Raw genomic sequence first — 18,973 nt, 5'->3', positions numbered from 1 at the left:
AGTATCGCCAAGAACAAAGAAACACAAGTAAATTTATGGCATATCCAACCCCTCTTCTTATAAAAGCAGATAACCCATTGGTAACTACTGCCTGGGAGGAAGTCATACAAAACAGGAAGATGAGAAATCATGAGCAGAATCGAATGTTAAGGGGAGTTATTTACCTGTTTCAAATAGAAAAAAAAATATAGTGGCCCTTTAGTTCAAGTAAGGCTACAGAAGAGTGACACTTTATGTCGGTGAAGGTGACAGGATAACCTTTCTTTATTATTTTCCCTTTTCCTCCTTTTTTTTCTGATGAGAAAGAGGAAACTCTCTGCTAGTTGCAAAGAAGTTAAGGTGACTTACAGTAGCTGAAGATCCAGCTAATAACAGTTATTGATCTTTCAATACTTACACAAATTACAGTTGTGACCACTGCTTGGAAAAACTGCACCTTACTTTTTAGGATGTTATTTTTTGCTAACATCTCACTGTGCGAGCCAGATGAGTGGTTGAAGACCACTCATAACTTCACAGGTTTTAATTCTCTCCTGAGCAAAAGCCAACTCTCCGCAAAACCGCAGAAGTTTCCACAGGAGACTCATCCTGGCTAAAGCTAAAACAAAATTTTAAGCACTGTGGGCGAAGTTAGCTCGGCTACAAAACCTTCATTGTACCTTTTGCCCAGTGTTCACCCGTGAGGGCATCAGTGGCTGTGAGCACCCAGTGCTTGCAGTGTCTCCTCAGCAGAAATCTTGATTTGATGCTGCCCAGTTCCTGTGGTTTAAGGGCTCACCTGCTGCAATCTTCCCTGTTTGCTCCCCGCTGCGCCTGGGGAGCCCCAGCTTCCCGCAGTCCCTGCCTCACCCTTCCCTGGTGGTTTGCTCACCCTACCAGCTGCCAGCACAGCAATAAATACCAGGCAGCAGGGCTGGCTGCGCTTAAGGCCAATTCAAATGGCTGTTGTGGCATGAGTAGCAGTCACTAGCTCCAAGAACCTCAGTAATCAGCAATTAAGAGTCTTTTACTGTCCACTTAGTTACTAAATTCTTGATTTTTATTTTGGCATTTAAGAATTAAGAGCATTTATTGGTGAAATATGTTTATGGTGCATCTGTTCCTGACCTAATTGATTAAAAACACCCAAAACTGGATTGCTCCCCTCCCTTAAAATAGTCAAATATACCAACAGAAGGAAAATTACTCGATATTATCCATGTATATCGATAAATCTCGTGAACATATGCTATGCAAAGGAACTATTCATGAGCATAAAAGCAGTTAACTTCATAAATATTTCTAGGACTCGAATCTGAAATGCTGTTCCTGGAGCCCTGGACCCCCCTGGAGCGTCTTCACAGGATTGGGGTGAGCCTGGAGCCACTCTGCCGTCAGAGAAGGTTGGGGATTTCAGGCATTGCTTCTCTAATGTGAACTGCCTGCGCCAAGCCCTGACCTAGATTGGAGCGCGGAGACTGCACCCTTCACCTTCCATCACTGGAGCTCTGCTGAGATTGTGACTAATGAGGATAACAACATCGAGTACACCCAATTTTTAACCATTTCTCCTCACCCTTCTTCACAATTTTATACCGCAAACAGACGCCCATGGAGGACAAAGCTGGTTTTCTGGCATCAGCATCACAGCCGTGAAGTGCAGGATGCCAGGGGCTCTTGCAGCACGATTAGGCTTACCCGTCTTTCTTTAATGGAAATCTGACACAGATACACTATAAACTACTTCTGCTAAATGAAAAAATAGTGTTGATCCTTTGATGCTTAATAGCAGGGGTTTAAAATGTTGTTTCCTTCCATTACAAATTACTTATTTATGATAAAATCTATTGGAAACAAAATGGATACTATTCATTTTACACACACTTATATAGGTGCATAGAAAAATTCTATAGCATTTTCTTTTCATGTTGGATTTTGAAGCATTGTGTAGCAGAGAATGAGAAGCATATTTGCAATTAAAACTCTTCAGTGACTCCCATACCACCCATAAATCAGCACATTAGCCTGGTTTTGGTTCTCATACTCCCACCAGAATAGGCAAGATTAAATTTATCTACTTTAATAATGCATTGGTTTTAGAATAATGGCTGATTCTGCACTGAAAACTATTTGTTTCACCCTTTAGGAACCTGGTTTATGTTGATTTCTTGTATCATCCCCTAATTACTGGCAGTATTTCATTTGGGTAAAAGTAGACTTCCACCTCTGCCCATGTGACACTTGGGGGGCGGTTGGCCCCCAGCCCTGTAGGGTGATGGTGAAACGTGACTGAGGTGATAGGAACTCATACACGAATGTAGATTTGAACTGCCAGGCTGCTCACCGGGGTTGGATCTCCCCTCTCCTGTGAGTATTCCCTGCGGGAACACAGGCTGGCATCCAGCCTAACCCCTTGGACCAGCCATGGTCTCCAGGAGGGAGGATGTCTGAGCGCTGCCAGGTCCTGCCCCAGACACCCTCCCCTCACCCCTCTACCCATGGCTGATGTCCACAGCGCTTCAGCTTCTGCTTCTCCAAAATACTGGCTGTGTGCTTTCAGTTAATCCATAGTTTAGACATTGAAGGTACCACAAACGCCCTATCACTATAAAATTAATTATTGATGATTGGAGGCTCTCTTACAGTCTTTCCTTTCCTGGGTGCAAGTGACTGACTATGGCCAAACTGCTGCATCAGATCCAGGCTCCGCTTTCGGAGAAACCTGCCACTTCGTATAACTCCGTGCACATATAAGCTCTCAATACACGCGTAAATCTAGAGGTAACTGTGGAATATTTAGCTAGGTAAGGGCATGCATCCGAGGTCAAGAAAATGGTGTCGTAGTGGATCTATTAGGCAGTTATACAGAGTGGTTACTCAAAAATTCTATGTCAGATAGACTGAAATAAACTATTTTGAGGCTACAGTGCTGATGCTGGCAGCTGGGGGAGGCAGGTCTGCCCAGGCTGGGGGCTGAGCATGAGAATCCACCTCTGTCCAGATCCATTCACAAGCAGGTATTTCAACAGTCCCTTCCACTGTGTTAGGAGAACACATGCTGTGCTGCTAAATTTATGGCCAAATCATACTGTAATACATAAAAATCATAATTACAAAACCTAACAGGGAATCACAGATTCATAGAATTGGATTGGAAGGAACTTCAAAGATCATCCAGTTCCACCCCCTCTGCCATGGGCAGGGACACCTCCCACTGGCTCAGGCTGCCCAAGGCCCATCCAACCTGGCCTGGAACACCTCCAGGGATGGGGCAGCCACAGCTTCCCTGGGCAACCTGGGACAGGGCCTCACCACCCTTACGGTGAAGAAATTCCTCTTTATGTCTACTCTAAATCTGCCCCTCTCCAGTTTATACCTGTTCCCCCTCATCCTATCCCCACAAGCCTTTGTAAACAGCCCCTCTCCAGCTTTCTTGTAGCCCCTTCAGCTACTGGAAGGTCATTATAAGGTCTCCTCGGAGCCTTCTCTTCTCCAGGCTGAACAACCCCAACTCTCTCAGCCTGTCCTCCTATGGGAGGTGCTTCAGTCCCCTGATCATTTTTGTAGCCCTCCTCTGGACCCATTCCAACAGTTTCATATCCTTCTTATGTTGAGGATTCCAGAACTGGACACAATACTCCAGATGAATAGAATAGAAATGTCCACGCGGTTCACTCATTCTGTACTATATGGCTTTCAAAATGCTATGGAAACAATTAATTGCAAAGACCCTGAAATACCGAGAAATAATAAAAGCATGACAAACTGTCAAGAATGAGGTTGCTCATGAGCATTATTTCTTATTATGGACCACTAGGTCACAGATACGAGATCAGCTGTGGCGTTAATATCTGATGTTTAAAAAGGACGGGTTTCAAAGCAGCGGGGAAACTAGTCAAGCCGTCAATGTGGAGCTAATGCAGTAAATGCAGGCTGACGGCCTGGCCATAACTCAGGCTGCTCCTGGGGGAAAGGCAGCCCAAGGGCAAGAGCACAGAGCGAGACGTCAGCCCCCATCTCAGCCCTGACGAGGAAACCCTGGGTCCTCTGGGTTGAGGGCAGCTGCCTGATCTTACTGTAACATCATTCTCTTTCCTAGACGACCTTTTCACAGCACTTTTTAGGAAACATAGCTACAATTAACACTCTCATAAATCTGTTAAATTATAAATTTACAGCCTTTAGGATTCTGCAGTCACTCTCTTGGTACAATTAGTGTAGGTTGAAAAGGTTGCTTTTAGTTGATGAAGTGTGATTATTTTACCATCCTTTTACCTTCCGACTATCACAGCATCGTTACCGCATGCTGGTATCTCCTAGACAGCCACTCTGACACTCATTTTATCAATTTGTTGTAAGGCTGTTAAATGTCTTAGTTTCTCAGCCACGTTCTCCTCTCCTGGGGGAGTTTTCTCTAGGACTTCTAACAGCCCAGAAGTGCAGACACATCCTCTGTGCGTACCAGCCCTATTGCATAAATGTGCTGCAAACCACCTGCGTACATGCAGCAAATGTGGTGGGGCTGGAGGCATACTCATAGGTGGATCAAGAGCTGACCTCGCAAGCTGAAAGCCCTCACGTTCGTGCCAATGCGGGTGTTAGGAGACATCCTGCTCCTCAGCAGAAAAATTCTCTCTGATTTTAGTGGAGCATAGTAACACCCAAAGCAGCAGACTTTTATGGAGGAAACGGAGCACTATCACACACACACGTGGCCACCCTTACGTTAAACTCTCTGCTGCAGTCAGTCTGGAGTCATCCTGTGCCCAACACACCCCCTCTTTCTGCTCTCAGGCCAGCACCCCCAGAACCCCAAATATGCATGCAGCAGGATTAGCTGGGCAAGTAGACACACAATGTTTCTATGTCTTTACATAACCAGACTAAACCCAGACAACTACAAGTTTAAGACTTGATAACACTGCATCCTAATAGCTAATAATGCTACATAGTAAGTCATAGAATCATAGAATGATAGAATCATAGAATAGTTTGGGTTGGAAGGGACCTTAAAACCCATCCAGTTCCAACCCCCTTGCGATTGGCAGGGACACCTCTCACGAGACCACGTGGCTCCAAGCCTCATCCAACCTGGCCTTGACCATCTCCAGGGATGGGGCAGCCACAACTGCCCTTGGCAACCTGTTCCAGTGTCTCACCACTCTCATGGTGAAGAAATTCTTCCTTATGTCTAGCCTAAATCTGTCCCTCTCCAGTCAAATATTAATTATTCTGAACTAATTATCCAAAGAAAAATCTTCAGAATTATGAGTCTTCCCAATAGATCTCGAAACAAAACATTCACAAAACCTTTTTACACTTATATGCATATTATAATAGCATTGGAAGGGACATATAATGTCCACGATATCATAGAATATCTCAAGTTTGAAGAGACTCATAAGGGTCTTTGAACCTATGATGATACATATGATACTTTCAAACAGTTTTATCACTTTTTCAGGCCTATTGCATGAAATGTTTATGAATAAAAAGCATGAATTCACAACAAGTTGTGCCTAACAGCACTGTAAATTTAATACTTCATGACTAGTTCAGTCTAGCTAATTTGCATTTGTGTGTAAAATTTGATTCTCCAGATAATATTTAAGCATTTTGTTGTGCATCTTGGCTCTCTATCAGAAGTGAAAGGATGAGGTCCCTGACAGGAACCAAGAAAAGGTTCCTGCTAATTTATTCTAGAGTATGCTCAAAACCAGTTTTTTTTCCTTCCTTTGCTATTACGTGTCAGTATAACAGCTTCCCTAAAGGGTTTGACTGCTGAAAACCTTGCAAATTAATGCTAGGCATATGTAAATGTATTTGTATATGTATGTAGGGGCTGTGTGTACACAAATATATTAATTTACAAATATAATGCATTTTTTTAAGAGTTCACTTTATAATAGATTTTCCAGCTAATTAATTCTTCAGGCTAACACTGATTTTGGCACATTATAAATATGTGTGTCCTTGTTATTTATAAGAACTCAGCAAGAATAAAATTAAGGGGAAGAACAGTTCAGACTTAATGACAACTGAATCTGCTATTCCCAGGAGTACTTTGAAAAATGAATGATTAAATGATTATCTTTAAAAACAGCTCCATGAACCAGGCTTTTACAATGCCAATCTCAGTTCTGTACCTAGTTAGGCTGAATGTGTATTTAGATTATAATTACTGTTTTGTTGTTTTGACCTAAGAATAACCCTACATCACTGATACGATACGGATGTAAAACACAGTCACTGTGGAGCGTGTCTAGTCTGTAAGGCATGTCAGGAAATGGTCAGGTTGTGTAGAAAGGTCTTGCTGAGGATTTGTTCCAAACTCTGGGCTCTGCCAGGAGCACACCTGTGGTTTTCTTTTTGAGAGAAAGACATGGGATGGAAGCTCCTGAGGTCTGGAGGGAAAGACATGACAGAGGATTGCTGCTGCTGCGCACAAATTTACAGCATGTTTGCGCTCTGAGAAAGCTTTTTGCTACTGCTAACAGATATAGGAACACCTACACAAATTATACTGTATCTCAGATGCCCCTACAACAAAACAGGAATGAGGGCTTCTTGATGGTAGAGAGGATAAGGTGAAGAATTGTCCCAGGTACTGCCTTTTCTTAAGCCATCCAGGAAGCTCAACGAGAAGTTGCTGCCATAGTAAGAGATGCTCTCCTTAGAAGGCAAATCACAGCACGTCTGCTTTAAATTGTTTTTCTGTGGGAGTCAGCAAAACAGTAAATAGCAGCCCCTTCACAAACCGAGACCTCTCCATGATCAAAGAGTTTTCCCAGCGTGCTTCAAATCCGCACTGTGTAGAGGCTAAGCCTAAGCACCGGCAATGTCGTTATTCCTGCCCAAGGACCTGCATCTCGTCGCATCTGTAAATTCAGACTGACGTTGTCATTTCTATGCATTTCAGTTTGCAACAACCGTTGAGACATTAAAGCAGAAATACTGTGGCATGAGACACCCAACGCTTTTATATAAAGTGATGATTATTAATCTGCCAGAAGTCACTTTACTATTACTGAGCCAAATTCTACTCTTTACTGAGATGAAGAAAGTTTCATAAGATTTATGGCACAGTAAAAATGAGCAGCCATCAAGCAGTTTCCTCTGTATCTTCCCAGAAATGCCATTTACTCAATTGGAGGTTTCTTGAAGACTTGAATTTCCCCTACATTATTCACTTTAAACAAAGGTATTTTGGGTCATCCTGCACAGCAAAGATGCGCCAATTAGTATTCTAATAATGTAGCTCATTAGCCTTATGTCTGTACTCCTGTGAAGAAAGCCATTTACAACCCCTATCAACGTGCATGAACATACATATACAGCAGGCAGCTGATACGACATTACAGGAAAATTTAAGCTCCAGTAGCTCATCATCTCCCCTCTGGATCATTCCTGGAAAAATGTGCTGCTGACCTGAAAAATCCCAACCTCTTCTGACAACTACAGCACACCAATAAAAAAATCAATTTCATTATAGGATCAGTGTGTAAAGTAATTCAAAGAAAAGTAATTATCCATAAACCAAACAGGTTCACGTGGGCGGAACCAGCACTGGTGCAGAAGGTGACCCCACTCTGTAGGTTTTCGCTGGGAAAAATGCCACCTGCCCTACTGCGGTACAGAATGCACGTACTCCCCACAGGTAAATAAAAGACCAGATTCTGAAGATTTGCAGTTGGTAGGTCTAATTGCTCCCTACCTTGGGAAACATGTGTTGTATAAATCGTATATTCTTAAAAAATGTTAAGACCGCTTCTAAAAAGGGTTTATGCTGATGTAAGAAACATAAAGGCGTTACACGGGTTCCATCTTAGGTCTTTGTTCACAAGGAGCTTAAAGCTGATTTAGTGCTGCCCAACATCACTGATGATTTTTGGGGAAGAGGCACCTCCCTCCGATTCTCAAGCATGTGGTGTTCCGCATGAGCCAATTAGACATGAAAACCACCTTTTAAGACTGACGTCCATCCTTCTATCACTTAATAAATGTAAATAATCTTCTTTAAATATTCATATTGTCAATGCTTTAATTAAGATTAAAATAATTAAGATTGCAATTAGAGTACTATCTTTATTACCAACAAGAAGCCTTAGAGTCATGAATCAAACTGGATCACCGCCCAGATATGATCCTTCTGCACAAAGGGAATATCTCTTTGTAAGAATGAGCATGGGACCTGTTTTTGTCATTCCAATTTTGTCTGTGTCATTCTTCAGTCCAGGTTAACATGACGAAGTGCCTCAAATGCATTTATCAGAAGGAATTTAATTACAAAAGACATTGGGAGGTCGTGATGGGTAACTAATCCTTTTCCTTGATCACACTCATTTACGGACTCCTTCAGGGACCAGCCTCACAGCTCTCCATTTTACATATGTGTACACACACACGTACACAAAGCGTGTGCTATTAGGTAAAATTTCTTAGCTATAAAGGGAATAATTTCATCAATACATTGGAATCCACAACCTAACAGCCTATTCTGTGGTTGGGATAGTTTTTCTCACTCAAAGAGCTATTATCAGCAAGAGCAGAGGGATTATTTCCTGCTTTCACAAACCCTCTTAATTTCTGCTACAAAGCACTGCCCACCCTGACCATGGAGAAATTCGGTCTCTGACCACTGCTAGCTTAGCAGAGCTGGCTTTGGACAACAGCATTGCGCTGGAGTTTGTCCTTGGAGTTTATTCAAGCCCCAGGCAGCACCTGGAGGTAAGCCTGATTCTGGGTGTGTTTGTGTGTCTGTCCTGCCCAAGCAAAGGCCATATGGGAGAGGTAGGGAAGGATCAAAACTCCCTCAGTCCAGGGGCACCACTCCCTGCAGTGCTGGGGGACATGTCCCCATTGACCTCCCATGCTGTTCAAGTCCTTGGGGTCCCCCCTCCTGCCACACTGCTGGCCCCCAAAGCCTCTGGGACCGTGCGGGGTTCCCTCAAGAGATCGGATGAATGGCACAGTCAGCAGCCACCACCTGCAAGGTGGTGGATGGGATGGGGTCACAGACTGGAGGGTTGTACACACCTTATGAGAGCGAAGGGAGCAGGAGTTGAAGCCTGTGGACAGCAAAAAAACAGGGAACAAGGAAAATTATCTTCTGAAACCAAATAGCATCATGTCCTGAGCAATCCCAGCCTGAGGGACAGGTTTCCTTCTGATGATATGTGCAACCTTAGGGGTTTGCATCTGAAGCCAGAAAGACTTGGCCAGATCATAGAACCATAGAATCACTAGGTTCCAAAAGACCTCCTAGATCATCAAGTCCAACCATTCCTATCTGCCGCTAAACCATATAGGCCATGTGAGTGTAATGCTGGGATATAACTTCATCTAGCATTTGGCTGAATATAGGCTTCTACACGTGCTGCTGAATTCTCAAAGCACGTGCATTCAAGTATAAGCTTGTGCATCAAACACAGATTTTCCTTATGCAAACCTGGGCTTCAGCAAGTCACATCTCATTTTATTTTGGAAACTCCTGAGATGTCTTTATGTGCTTCAACTCCTGACAGAAACACAGAAACGCGCATCTTTCCAGACAAAGCCTACACAAGCAAAACAGCAGGAGCATTCATGCCCAAGGTTTCAGGAAAATGTGCATTTACTTTAGCTTAGAGCCTAAGGCTCCATCATTTGTGTATTTCAGAAAGGAGACACTAATTATTTCATTTGTCAGTCCATGGCCACAGTGCCAGAATCTCCTTCTATGTTGGACCAGAATCTCCTTCTATGTTGGACATAAAGAGTAAAATCAGCAGGTTTGTATAACAGAACAGTGATGTCCAGTTTCCAAGTAGAATTCTTTAAAAATACTACTTATCTTTATAAGATATCATTTCTTTTGAATAAACAAATATCAGATAGAGGGGTTTTATTATTAAGATAATTGGGAAAAAGATTACAAATTTGGGGATGCTTAAGCTCTCTTATAAATGTCAATATCAAGAAAAATTTCTCTTAGTTTAACCGACAACTTATTCATTTGGAAATAGATGAGTGCCACCTATCCCTGGGAGTCTGCAATGTCCACTATGACTTAAATATACACTGTAAAATAACCAACTGCTTAACGCAACTACCTAAAACTGTTTAAAATAACAAAACACCTGATAAAGCAGCAGGGTACAATTCTCTTAATATTCCAGTTTCCTTTTGCCTGCAGCACCCTCCTGTGGCTGATCAAGCTGGTGGGTTTCCCTACACTTTGACTCCTCACCCCAGTAGAGCTGGATGCTGGGGATCTGTGTCCTGGGTGTGCTTAATCCTGTAGTGAAACTTAAATTTGTTGCATAATTAATGCACACATTTGGTGCGTGAGTAATACTTCTATAAAATCAAGGAATCTTGATATATATGTACTTTAGTACATATATGTATAGAATCTTGATATATATGTACTTGCACCCTCAGCAAGTTTGCAGGTTACACTAAGCTGGGTGGAAGTGTGGATCTGCTGGAGGGTAGAGAGGCTCTGCAAAGGGATCGTAACAGGCTGGACTGCTGGGCTGAGACCAATGGCATGAGGTTCAACAAGGCCAGATGCCGGGTCCTGCACTTCGGACACAACAACCCTATGCAGCTACAGACTGGGGAAGAGTGGCTGGAGAGCTGCACGGAGGAGAAGGACCTGGGGGTAATGGTTGACAGTGGCTGAACATGAGCCAGCAGTGGCCCAGGTGGCCAAGAAGGCCAATGGCATCTTGGTTTGGATCAGAAACAGTGTGATCAGCAGGTCCAGGGAGGTGATTCTCCCTCTGTACTCGGCACTGGTGAGACCGCACCTCGAATCCTGTGTTCAGTTCTGGGCCCCTCACTGCAAGAAGGATGTTGAGGCTCTGGAGTGTGTCCAGAGAAGAGCAACGAAGCTGGTGAGGGGCTGGAGAACAAGTCTTACGAGGAGCGGCTGAGAGAGCTGGGGTTGTTTAGCCTGGAGAAGAGGAGGCTGAGGGGAGACCTTATTGCTCTGCACAACCACCTGAAAGGAGGTTGTGGAGAGGAGGGAGCTGGGCTCTTCTCCCAAGTGACAGGGGACAGGACAAAAGGGAATGGCCTGAAGCTCCACCAGGGGAGGTTCAGGCTGGATGTCAGAAAAAAATTCTTCATGGAAAGAGTCATTGGGCACTGGAACAGCTGCCCAGGGAGGGGGTCGAGTCACCTTCCCTGGAGGTGTTTAAGGAACGGGTGGATGAAGTGCTTAGGGACATGATTTAAGGAAGTGTTAGGAATGGTTGGACTCGATGATCCCGTGGGTCCTTTCCAACCTGGTGATTCTATGATTTAGCTTAGAGCCTAATGCTCCATCATTTGTGTATTTCAAAGAGGAGACACTAATTACTTCATTTGTCATTCAACAGCCACAGTGCCAGAACCTCCTTCTATGTTGGACATAAAGAATAAAACCAGGAGGTTTTATATAATTTATTTATATATTTTATTATATAATACCTTTTGTATTTGTATCGAAATGTTATTAAAAGCACGACGAGAAGTTAAGCAGTTGCAAACTAAGAAAACCCAGACGAAGGTACTTAGTGAGCCTTGACTGGCCTCCAGCGCCGGTGCTGTGTAACGCCACAGTCCTATATTGTCCCAGCACCCTGTGCCGCTTGCAGCCTGTCATCATTATTCAATATTCCTTCCTTTCTTTCCCATTTCTCTGGAGCACATTCCAGCCCATCCCGGGCTGCACCGAGCCCCCTGCAGCCTCCAGCTCCCACCCACTGCGTCAGCCCTTGGCCAGAGCTGGGAGATGGTGCCGCAGCACGATTCCTGCTGGATACGAGTGCTGCTGAAACACGGATGTGTAGGTGTGTTAAGGGTATAATAATGGTATTATCCTGGAAGCCTCTAATAGTAAGTAAGATCTATCAACTCGTGAGTCTATGGGTTTGCCAACGCTGTGTGTAAGCATGTAATTTTTGCTTTAACGAGTCTGATATACCTCCACACAACAAAGTGGAGCAGTGTGAGAGCTAGAGGTTAACCATCCTCCTGCCAGCGCTCCTAGAAAGGCCCACGCCATGTCTCACGTGAAAGGCAGACCTGGGGAAGTCTTTCGTCTGGGTTTCAGTTTGCCCCCTTTGTAAATCTGTTGTTTTTTAAAAGCTCTCCCATTGTCATATACTCATTTCAGCCATCGCCTGATTTAAATAATTTCCCTCTTTGACTGTGCTGAGGTTCTTTTTTAGATTATGAAACGCAGAGATCTCATTGATCTTACTGCCAGGAAACACCAGCCTCTCAGAGACTGGTGCGACACCGACAGATGCGAAGGATTTGGACCCCTCTCTCAAAACAAGCAGGGCTGAGACGTACAGCTGCATGTTTTGAAGAAGAGCAGGTGTCATTCAATCTAACTCTGAGCACAGATCCTGTTAGCAAGCACTATACAAGGCAAATAATTCCTAAGGCTCCCTGTATGCATCCCTCTGTACGTAGACACCCTATGCCTGACTGATTTTAAAAGCAGCAATCCTATGCAGAGCAGCAAATCAATAACCCACAGTCAAACATCTTAAGACCTGAGAGATGTTCAACCTCAAATTTCATAGGCATTCTGCTTAGAAAATCTGTTTGGGAGAAATAAGAAAACTGCTGAGATTAAGTACAGAGAGATAATTTTTCCTTTAAAACAGAAACAAGTCCTGTGAGAAGCACAAGGTGAAGAGGTATAATATTAGCCAGTTCTGGAACAGCCCAAATAACATTGAAAAAGAGAAATGTTCTCAAGTGTTATCATGACTGCTCCAATTTGCCTATTGGTTTGTGTGCTGACTGAAATATCCTGAGTGTTATTCACAGGAGCGACTGGAAAATGAGAGTTCTATGCTAGTTTATTATTATTTATTATTATTATTTGAGAGTTATCCCTCTCCTCATTCAGGGAGAGAGATAAGAGAGCTCAGCAAGCACTAGTCTTCCTGGGCGTGACAATCTCCCCCAGGCTGTGGTAGCAGTGATCTCACATCAACCACCTTCCTGGGATCTGGTTCCCCAGTTAACACCCCTGTATTCTTAAATATTCTTGAAAAAGACATCTTCAGGCAGTGCTAGGGTGACTGCTGCTACTGTGCCCATCATGTTTACCCACCATTATCAGTGTAAATTAGGAAAAAATGAAGCGAAATTATGAACTAAAATACTTTTCTGAACACTATTCGTCTTTTCAATCCAAAACAAAAATGTCTTTCACATGTTGCAATTAAAATACATATTTTTAAAGTAGCATGACTGCTTTCTGATCATACAAAGTGATAATGCATTGCATTACCCACTTAGGATTTTTCTGTTAAGAGTGACCGTTGGTCTAAAGAAAGAAAGGTAGCATTTCTGATTATATCATGATGAAATTCAATATCCAAATTACTAAAAGAGAGCTAGATAAATAAATAATGTTTACATAAAGTCTTTGGTCGTCCTCTAATTTTCACTGCATTATCATCAGAAACGTTTTAAATTGAACAAGACAGACTAATAGGCATGGAAAGGAAGTTACATAGTATATGTAATTATAAAAAATAGTTTCCAGTTAATCAGTCCTACCTGTCAGGAGCTCTGGTTCTGCTTCCTGCCTCGTGCTTCCAAGGGATGGGCAGTTCCCCCTGGCATCCTGCACCTCAGGGCCCAAAGTGACGCTGCAGCCATGGAAAGCTGTGGGTGGGAGCTTGTTCTTGCTCTTCCTCAACAGCCCCAGATTTATGCACTCAGTTATATTTCCCATTTGGTGACTCACATTGGTGAGATTCCTTCTGGATTTTCCCTCCTTCATCTGTTTTTTCTAGTGGATCCATTTTCATTTCCTGGCTCCTGTGCCAGCCTCCTGGGCTCAAACTCTGCGGTACTCATTTTCCTTTGCCTCAAGGTGATAAAACCTTCTGTTCCCTCGACCCAGAGTGTGCAGATCAGGGATAACGTGTTTTCCACTCTTTTCCAGGTTGAACTTTTTGTTGGAATAGTGTTAAGAGTTTTGTCATGATTCATGGATAGCAAATGATAAACTATTGTGCCATTTTTCTCTTTGTGCTGTGGACCAGGGTTTACCAAACACTCCCCCCAAAAACGCAACTTGCTTTCTTGAAGAGTTCAAACATAGCTTCACATTTTCCCTATAACTGGGCTTGCGGGATAGTCAACCAACTATTGGGCATACCCTGTGTTATCAAGGAATAACTTGGAACAAATCACTTCATTTTCATTCACATTTATCTTTCCTGAGTTACTCCTCTGGAACTCTTTCTATAATCTTCTTTCAAGACAGATCTTTTTAAATTAATGATAAGTAACAAATATAGATGTGTGACATACAAAACAGGACATGGTCACTTCTACAGAGAAGTAATTTACTACCTGCTTAGCAGGGAACCAAAATATATTCAGTTTATCTGAATTATACTGCTCTTTATGTAAAGCTGAGAGCTATTTCAAGCAGCAGAGCCAGGACTTCCACTGAAAGTTAGTTCAAGCAGCAGAGCCAGGACTCCAAGAAGGAGCCTGTGGCTGTAGGAAAGGGAGGGGGGTTTTGGCTTTCTTCTTTGTCAGCTTAGTTTTAGCTTTTCAAAATGCTCAGTCAGACGTTTCAGTGATGCACATGGCACCCGTGCAGAAATTTCCACATACCCTAGTTCAGCTTCAGTCTGAAAGGGTCAGAAAGATTGCATCTTCCATTGACAGTAGCAAAACGTGAGGGATATTTGGAGGGTTTGAAGTGACAATGTCTCTTTTTCTGTCTTGCGAATCAGTGCTGTCTTCCTCTTAATAATGCTAGAAGCAATTCTGGCTTCCTCAGTAGGCTGAAACAAGGAAAAAACATGAAAACATGGATCAAAAAAAAAAGGGTATCTGGGAAAAAAAGTAACATGCACGAAATTTCTGTAAGTTTTACATTTGTAAATATCTGTTTGATTTTACAACTGATAAAAAAGAATGTCTTCTGCTCTATTGACTTTGATGACCATTAGGGAATGTTCCCCTCAATGCCATCCATGAGAGGTTAATTTCTGCCATATCCGGATGCACAAACAAATTGGCATTTTATCTTGTATTTCCATGGGGAAAAAAAGGCAGGGCTGAGCAATATCTAGGGCTCCAAAGCATGACGCTGGGACAAACATACACTTACAAATGATGCGTCCCACTCCAAACCATCCTGACTTTTTAGCCTGAAGACTGAACAAGCCAAGGAAGGGTCTGTGAGTGTGTCAGACAGCCTGGCTGTGCAGGGAGAAGGAGCAGTGCTTTTAGATTTCCATTTTGGGGTTATTTGGGGCATCCAGGAGACCCCTTCCAATACTGCTGAAGCCTGAGCAGGGAGGCGAAGGCTCTGATGCTTTATACAAGAAGAGGACACACTAGAGGCGATCCGAGGGCTTACCTTTTGTGTGTGGCTTGAAGGACTATGACCAAAGAATGAAAGCTAAAGAGAAAAATAAAAACAAAAATAAAAACTGAAAAGGGGAGGGAGGAGAGGAAAAAATGGAAGAGAAGAAAGAGAATAAGAGTTTACAGTGTGTTTAGCTGAGAAACAAGTTGTGGTTACAGACAGAGTGCAACAAAATTCTCAGTTGAAAAGAAATATAAAGTGTGAATTAAGCTCTGAGGGCTCAGGGGTCAGCACAGCTGGAGTCCAGCAACCCTTGGACTGATGGGAATTGTCACCTGCCCCAGCAGAGACCAGCGCAGTCGCAGTTAAGGGCACAGGCAAAATGAGGAGGAATAAAAATAGCTGAATTCTTCTGATACCTCAAAAAAAAAAATCCCCAAATCCACACTGCTAAGGTTTGCGTTTAGTGTCAGGTGAAATCCAGCTCAGTCCCTGTTGTATGAGAAATAGTTCTCCCATGGCAATTTCACTAGAGACAGATGGTTTCAGATGAGGGCAATCTTATGGTAAAATTCAACGGTTATGGCTTGACTGGAGAAAGCTCAATGACATTAACCATGGTGACAATAACTGCTGTGGCTGCAGCTGAGGAGAGGGAGCCTCCTCATTCCCTCTGGGAAGGCAAGTCAGTGCAGCTACATGTGCAAATGCTGGAGGTGGGAGGGAGAAAACATCCCAGGCTCCTTCTGTGGAGCACGTGAGAGACCTCATCCCTCTGCTGTCCAGTGACTTTCCATCACTCCCTTTCCAGGGCAGATGGACTCCTGCATCCTTGCCAAGTCCTGTGTTTTGGACTTTACTGAAGGATAACAGAAGGAAAGACCCAATTTAAGCTGGCAACTTTTCCTTCTCAGAGGGATTAGTGCAAATGCAAAACGGTTTCCTGGAGTGCTCTCACATTAGCTCACTGCACTAACAAACACAAACTTTCCATAAGATTATTTTCTTAGCCGAAGTGAAATGGAGATGCGGTCATGTGCACATACAATAACTGTTTCATCTGCATTACCTTACCTTTTCCTCTAACTCTTTTATTTGTCTTTTTTGGCCTTCAATTCTTTCTTCTAGCTCTTTAATTCTCTGTCAGATTTCAAATAAAAAAATATTTATTAACCAACCAAATACAGAAGATGCATTATTTTTGGAGATATAAATTGTATGTGCTGTGCTTCTAAAAAAAAAAAAAAATAATTGGGTTTTAAGGTGTGGATGAGCCCTCTGTGAATGTCACTGCCTGTGACAAACTCATCAAAATGAAAATGCCCTGTTTGCAGGGATTATCTGCGGCAAATCAAAATCTGGCCCCTGGACCAGTCATTTCTCGTATAGCTCTGTGAGGAAAGGCTGGTGCTCACAAGTTCATTACGTTTCCACCTCAGGGACCATCCCACCCTGAATCTTCATTCACATGACCATGTTTTGGTGCCTACCTGCTGTGCATGTTGAATGAGCTCCATCCTCTCTCGCAAGATCTGGGCGTCTCTCTCCCGGAGCTCACTCATCACCTGCCGCTTCCACTGCTCTACAGCTGTCTTCAGCTTCTCTTTCTCCTCTTCTGAAAGAAGTTCGGAAATTTTGGCTCCAGCTTCTTGCTGCAGGGCATCATAGAGCATGGCTTCTAATTCCAGAATTTGCTAATCAAAAACAATATAAGGCTGTCAGCTTGACTTTCTTTCTGGTCAGATAAGTATTTTATTAGGAACTGAAAATCCCACCCCAGTAGGGCAACGGGAGTGATAGAGGGATTGTGTGCTGAGCCTTCTGCACAGGATAGTGCAGAAAACTCGATCCAGGGGAGAAACGTTACAAGTTGCTTTTATTCTGTGGGGTTCTGAGCAGCACTGGAATTGAGATGGTCCCATGAAAGGGAAAAGGAGAAAACAGGGAAAATGGGTGAGGGGAAGGAGAAAGATGTTCATTAAAGATTCACTTTGTGAGTTACGGGTATTTTTTTAATGCAGTATTTAGTCTCTCAGTTCACTTTTCCCAGCTACTCTGTTTGCAGCAGCGAAGGGTATGGCAGCACTAGTTCATACTCCTGCCAGACTCCCTGTTGCGTGCTTACAGCATTTTGTACCAAATAGCTTAAAATGCCCTGTGTCAAGGTGTTTCCAGCACTTCCTCTGGCAGAGCTGTCAGCTCCGAGAGGCGTTACGCTCAAGAAAAACGTATCTGATAGCTGTGTTCAGTTCCTACAGTCACAAGCTGCAGAGCCTTTACTTCACTGCATCAGAAAACGTCTCTTGCACAAAGATGGATGAACCCTCCAGATTTATTGAGATATAGAAGTGCTTGGGAACGGACTGACAATGTTTCCCTGGGATCACGGAGCCTGGTACCCTCTTAGGGCAGCTGACCTTGCCAGACAACTTCTTCTGCTTTAAAGTCCAAGATGAATGCTATTCCGCCATGTGAGCCAAACCTAAGACAAAACCTTTTTCAGCGTTTAATATAGAGCAAAAGAAAAAGCGGCAAATGATGGCACCTTTGCACATCTTTTCCAAAGCTGATGGCATCTTGCAGAGCTCTCTATAGCCTCAGGAGAACAAGACTGCAAGAGTCTGCTGTGAACCTCCTAGGTGGGCTTTTTGAAAACACCATAGATATCTGCTGGGATAATTCAGCTCTATTCAAAATTGACAAGTTTTCCCACCTGAGGGTGCCGATGGCATTTTCTTACTATGGCTTAGCAGAGTCAGAACAGAAAAATAGAAGCATTTAAACGAATAGCAGCATCATGTCAGGAGTTATGGGTACTGATGATAACTGAAAGACCGCAACCACAGTATCTCTGTGGGGAAGATCCGATCAGATATTATCTTAGAAGAAGATTCTGCTTTCACTTTTAAAAATAACACCAACTTCCCTGCTAACTGTAACTGTCTCAACAAGATGTCGTTATCTGAAACATAGATTTCTGTTGGGCCCTAAACCTCAGTTATACAACCATTATCCTTCTTGGGTTATATTGTCTTGTGAAGCAAGAAAGGTGTGGGGCAATTCACGGTCTCTAGAGCAGCAGCAATGTCAGGAGTCTCTGTGTGAGCCAAGTGTTTCTCAGAGCAAAATCCTCCGTCAGCAACCAAAGGGAGTGAAAACTGTGCAAAGAGCTTAGCGATTACAGCTGGTAATCTTGTTGGCTGTAGTTAGCGGGGTAAGATTAGTGGCTCATCATCTCAAGGGGCACAAAGGAAACACAGAAGTGAAACAAATTATATAAATCAAAAAAGCTTTTGTCGCTCAAATTTTGAGGCAGAACAAAACTTTCTTGTTGCTTTCAGGCTTCATGTGTGCCCAAGATTAAAGCCCAATGCTTTCCCTGGGGACACTCGTTTGATGCTTTTAAAGAATACAGGAAAATGCAAATAACCCTCAGCTACTCCTGCTTGTGTGACAACACATTCATTACACTCATTCGCTGTCCATGAGAAGCAGAGCCAAGGAACTAGTTGTTATTGGACCTTTTGGTAAATTTGGGATCCTGTAACTGGAGATCCATTTAATGGGTGGAGAGCGAGCAGGTGGCTGTGAGCCGCGGGGGTGCTGAGTAACACCCTAAATGACAGCCATGGCTCCACATCTGAGCTCCTCTTCAGACTCCAT

At 43.3% G+C, this 18,973-nt stretch overlaps 1 protein-coding gene across 32 annotated transcripts in view; it reads right to left on the bottom strand.

Moving 5' to 3' along the window:
• Positions 1–18,973, bottom strand: part of JAKMIP3 (Janus kinase and microtubule interacting protein 3) — a 96,534-nt gene that overhangs the window by 4,151 nt on the left and 73,410 nt on the right. For 19 of the 32 annotated variants that reach the window (XM_054071423.1, XM_054071434.1, XM_054071421.1 and 16 more), the window contains 4 exons: positions 16,801–17,004; positions 16,385–16,450; positions 15,362–15,403; positions 13,534–14,780 (listed from right to left, as the gene is read on the bottom strand). In XM_054071423.1, the coding sequence (XP_053927398.1) occupies positions 14,634–14,780; positions 15,362–15,403; positions 16,385–16,450; positions 16,801–17,004 (459 nt within the window). In that variant the 3' untranslated portion in view covers positions 13,534–14,633. Of the gene's footprint in view, positions 1–13,533; positions 14,781–15,361; positions 15,435–16,384; positions 16,451–16,800; positions 17,005–18,973 lie in introns of those variants that run through there. The other 13 variants (XM_054071437.1, XM_054071439.1, XM_054071452.1 and 10 more) reach the window with 2 other exon arrangements.

The sequence above is a fragment of the Cuculus canorus genome, chromosome 7 (assembly GCF_017976375.1).
Source record: "Cuculus canorus isolate bCucCan1 chromosome 7, bCucCan1.pri, whole genome shotgun sequence".
NCBI lineage: Eukaryota > Metazoa > Chordata > Aves > Cuculiformes > Cuculidae > Cuculus > Cuculus canorus.
The sequence above is the reverse complement of the archived record's forward strand: the minus strand, read 5'-3'. Positions and strand labels throughout refer to the sequence as shown.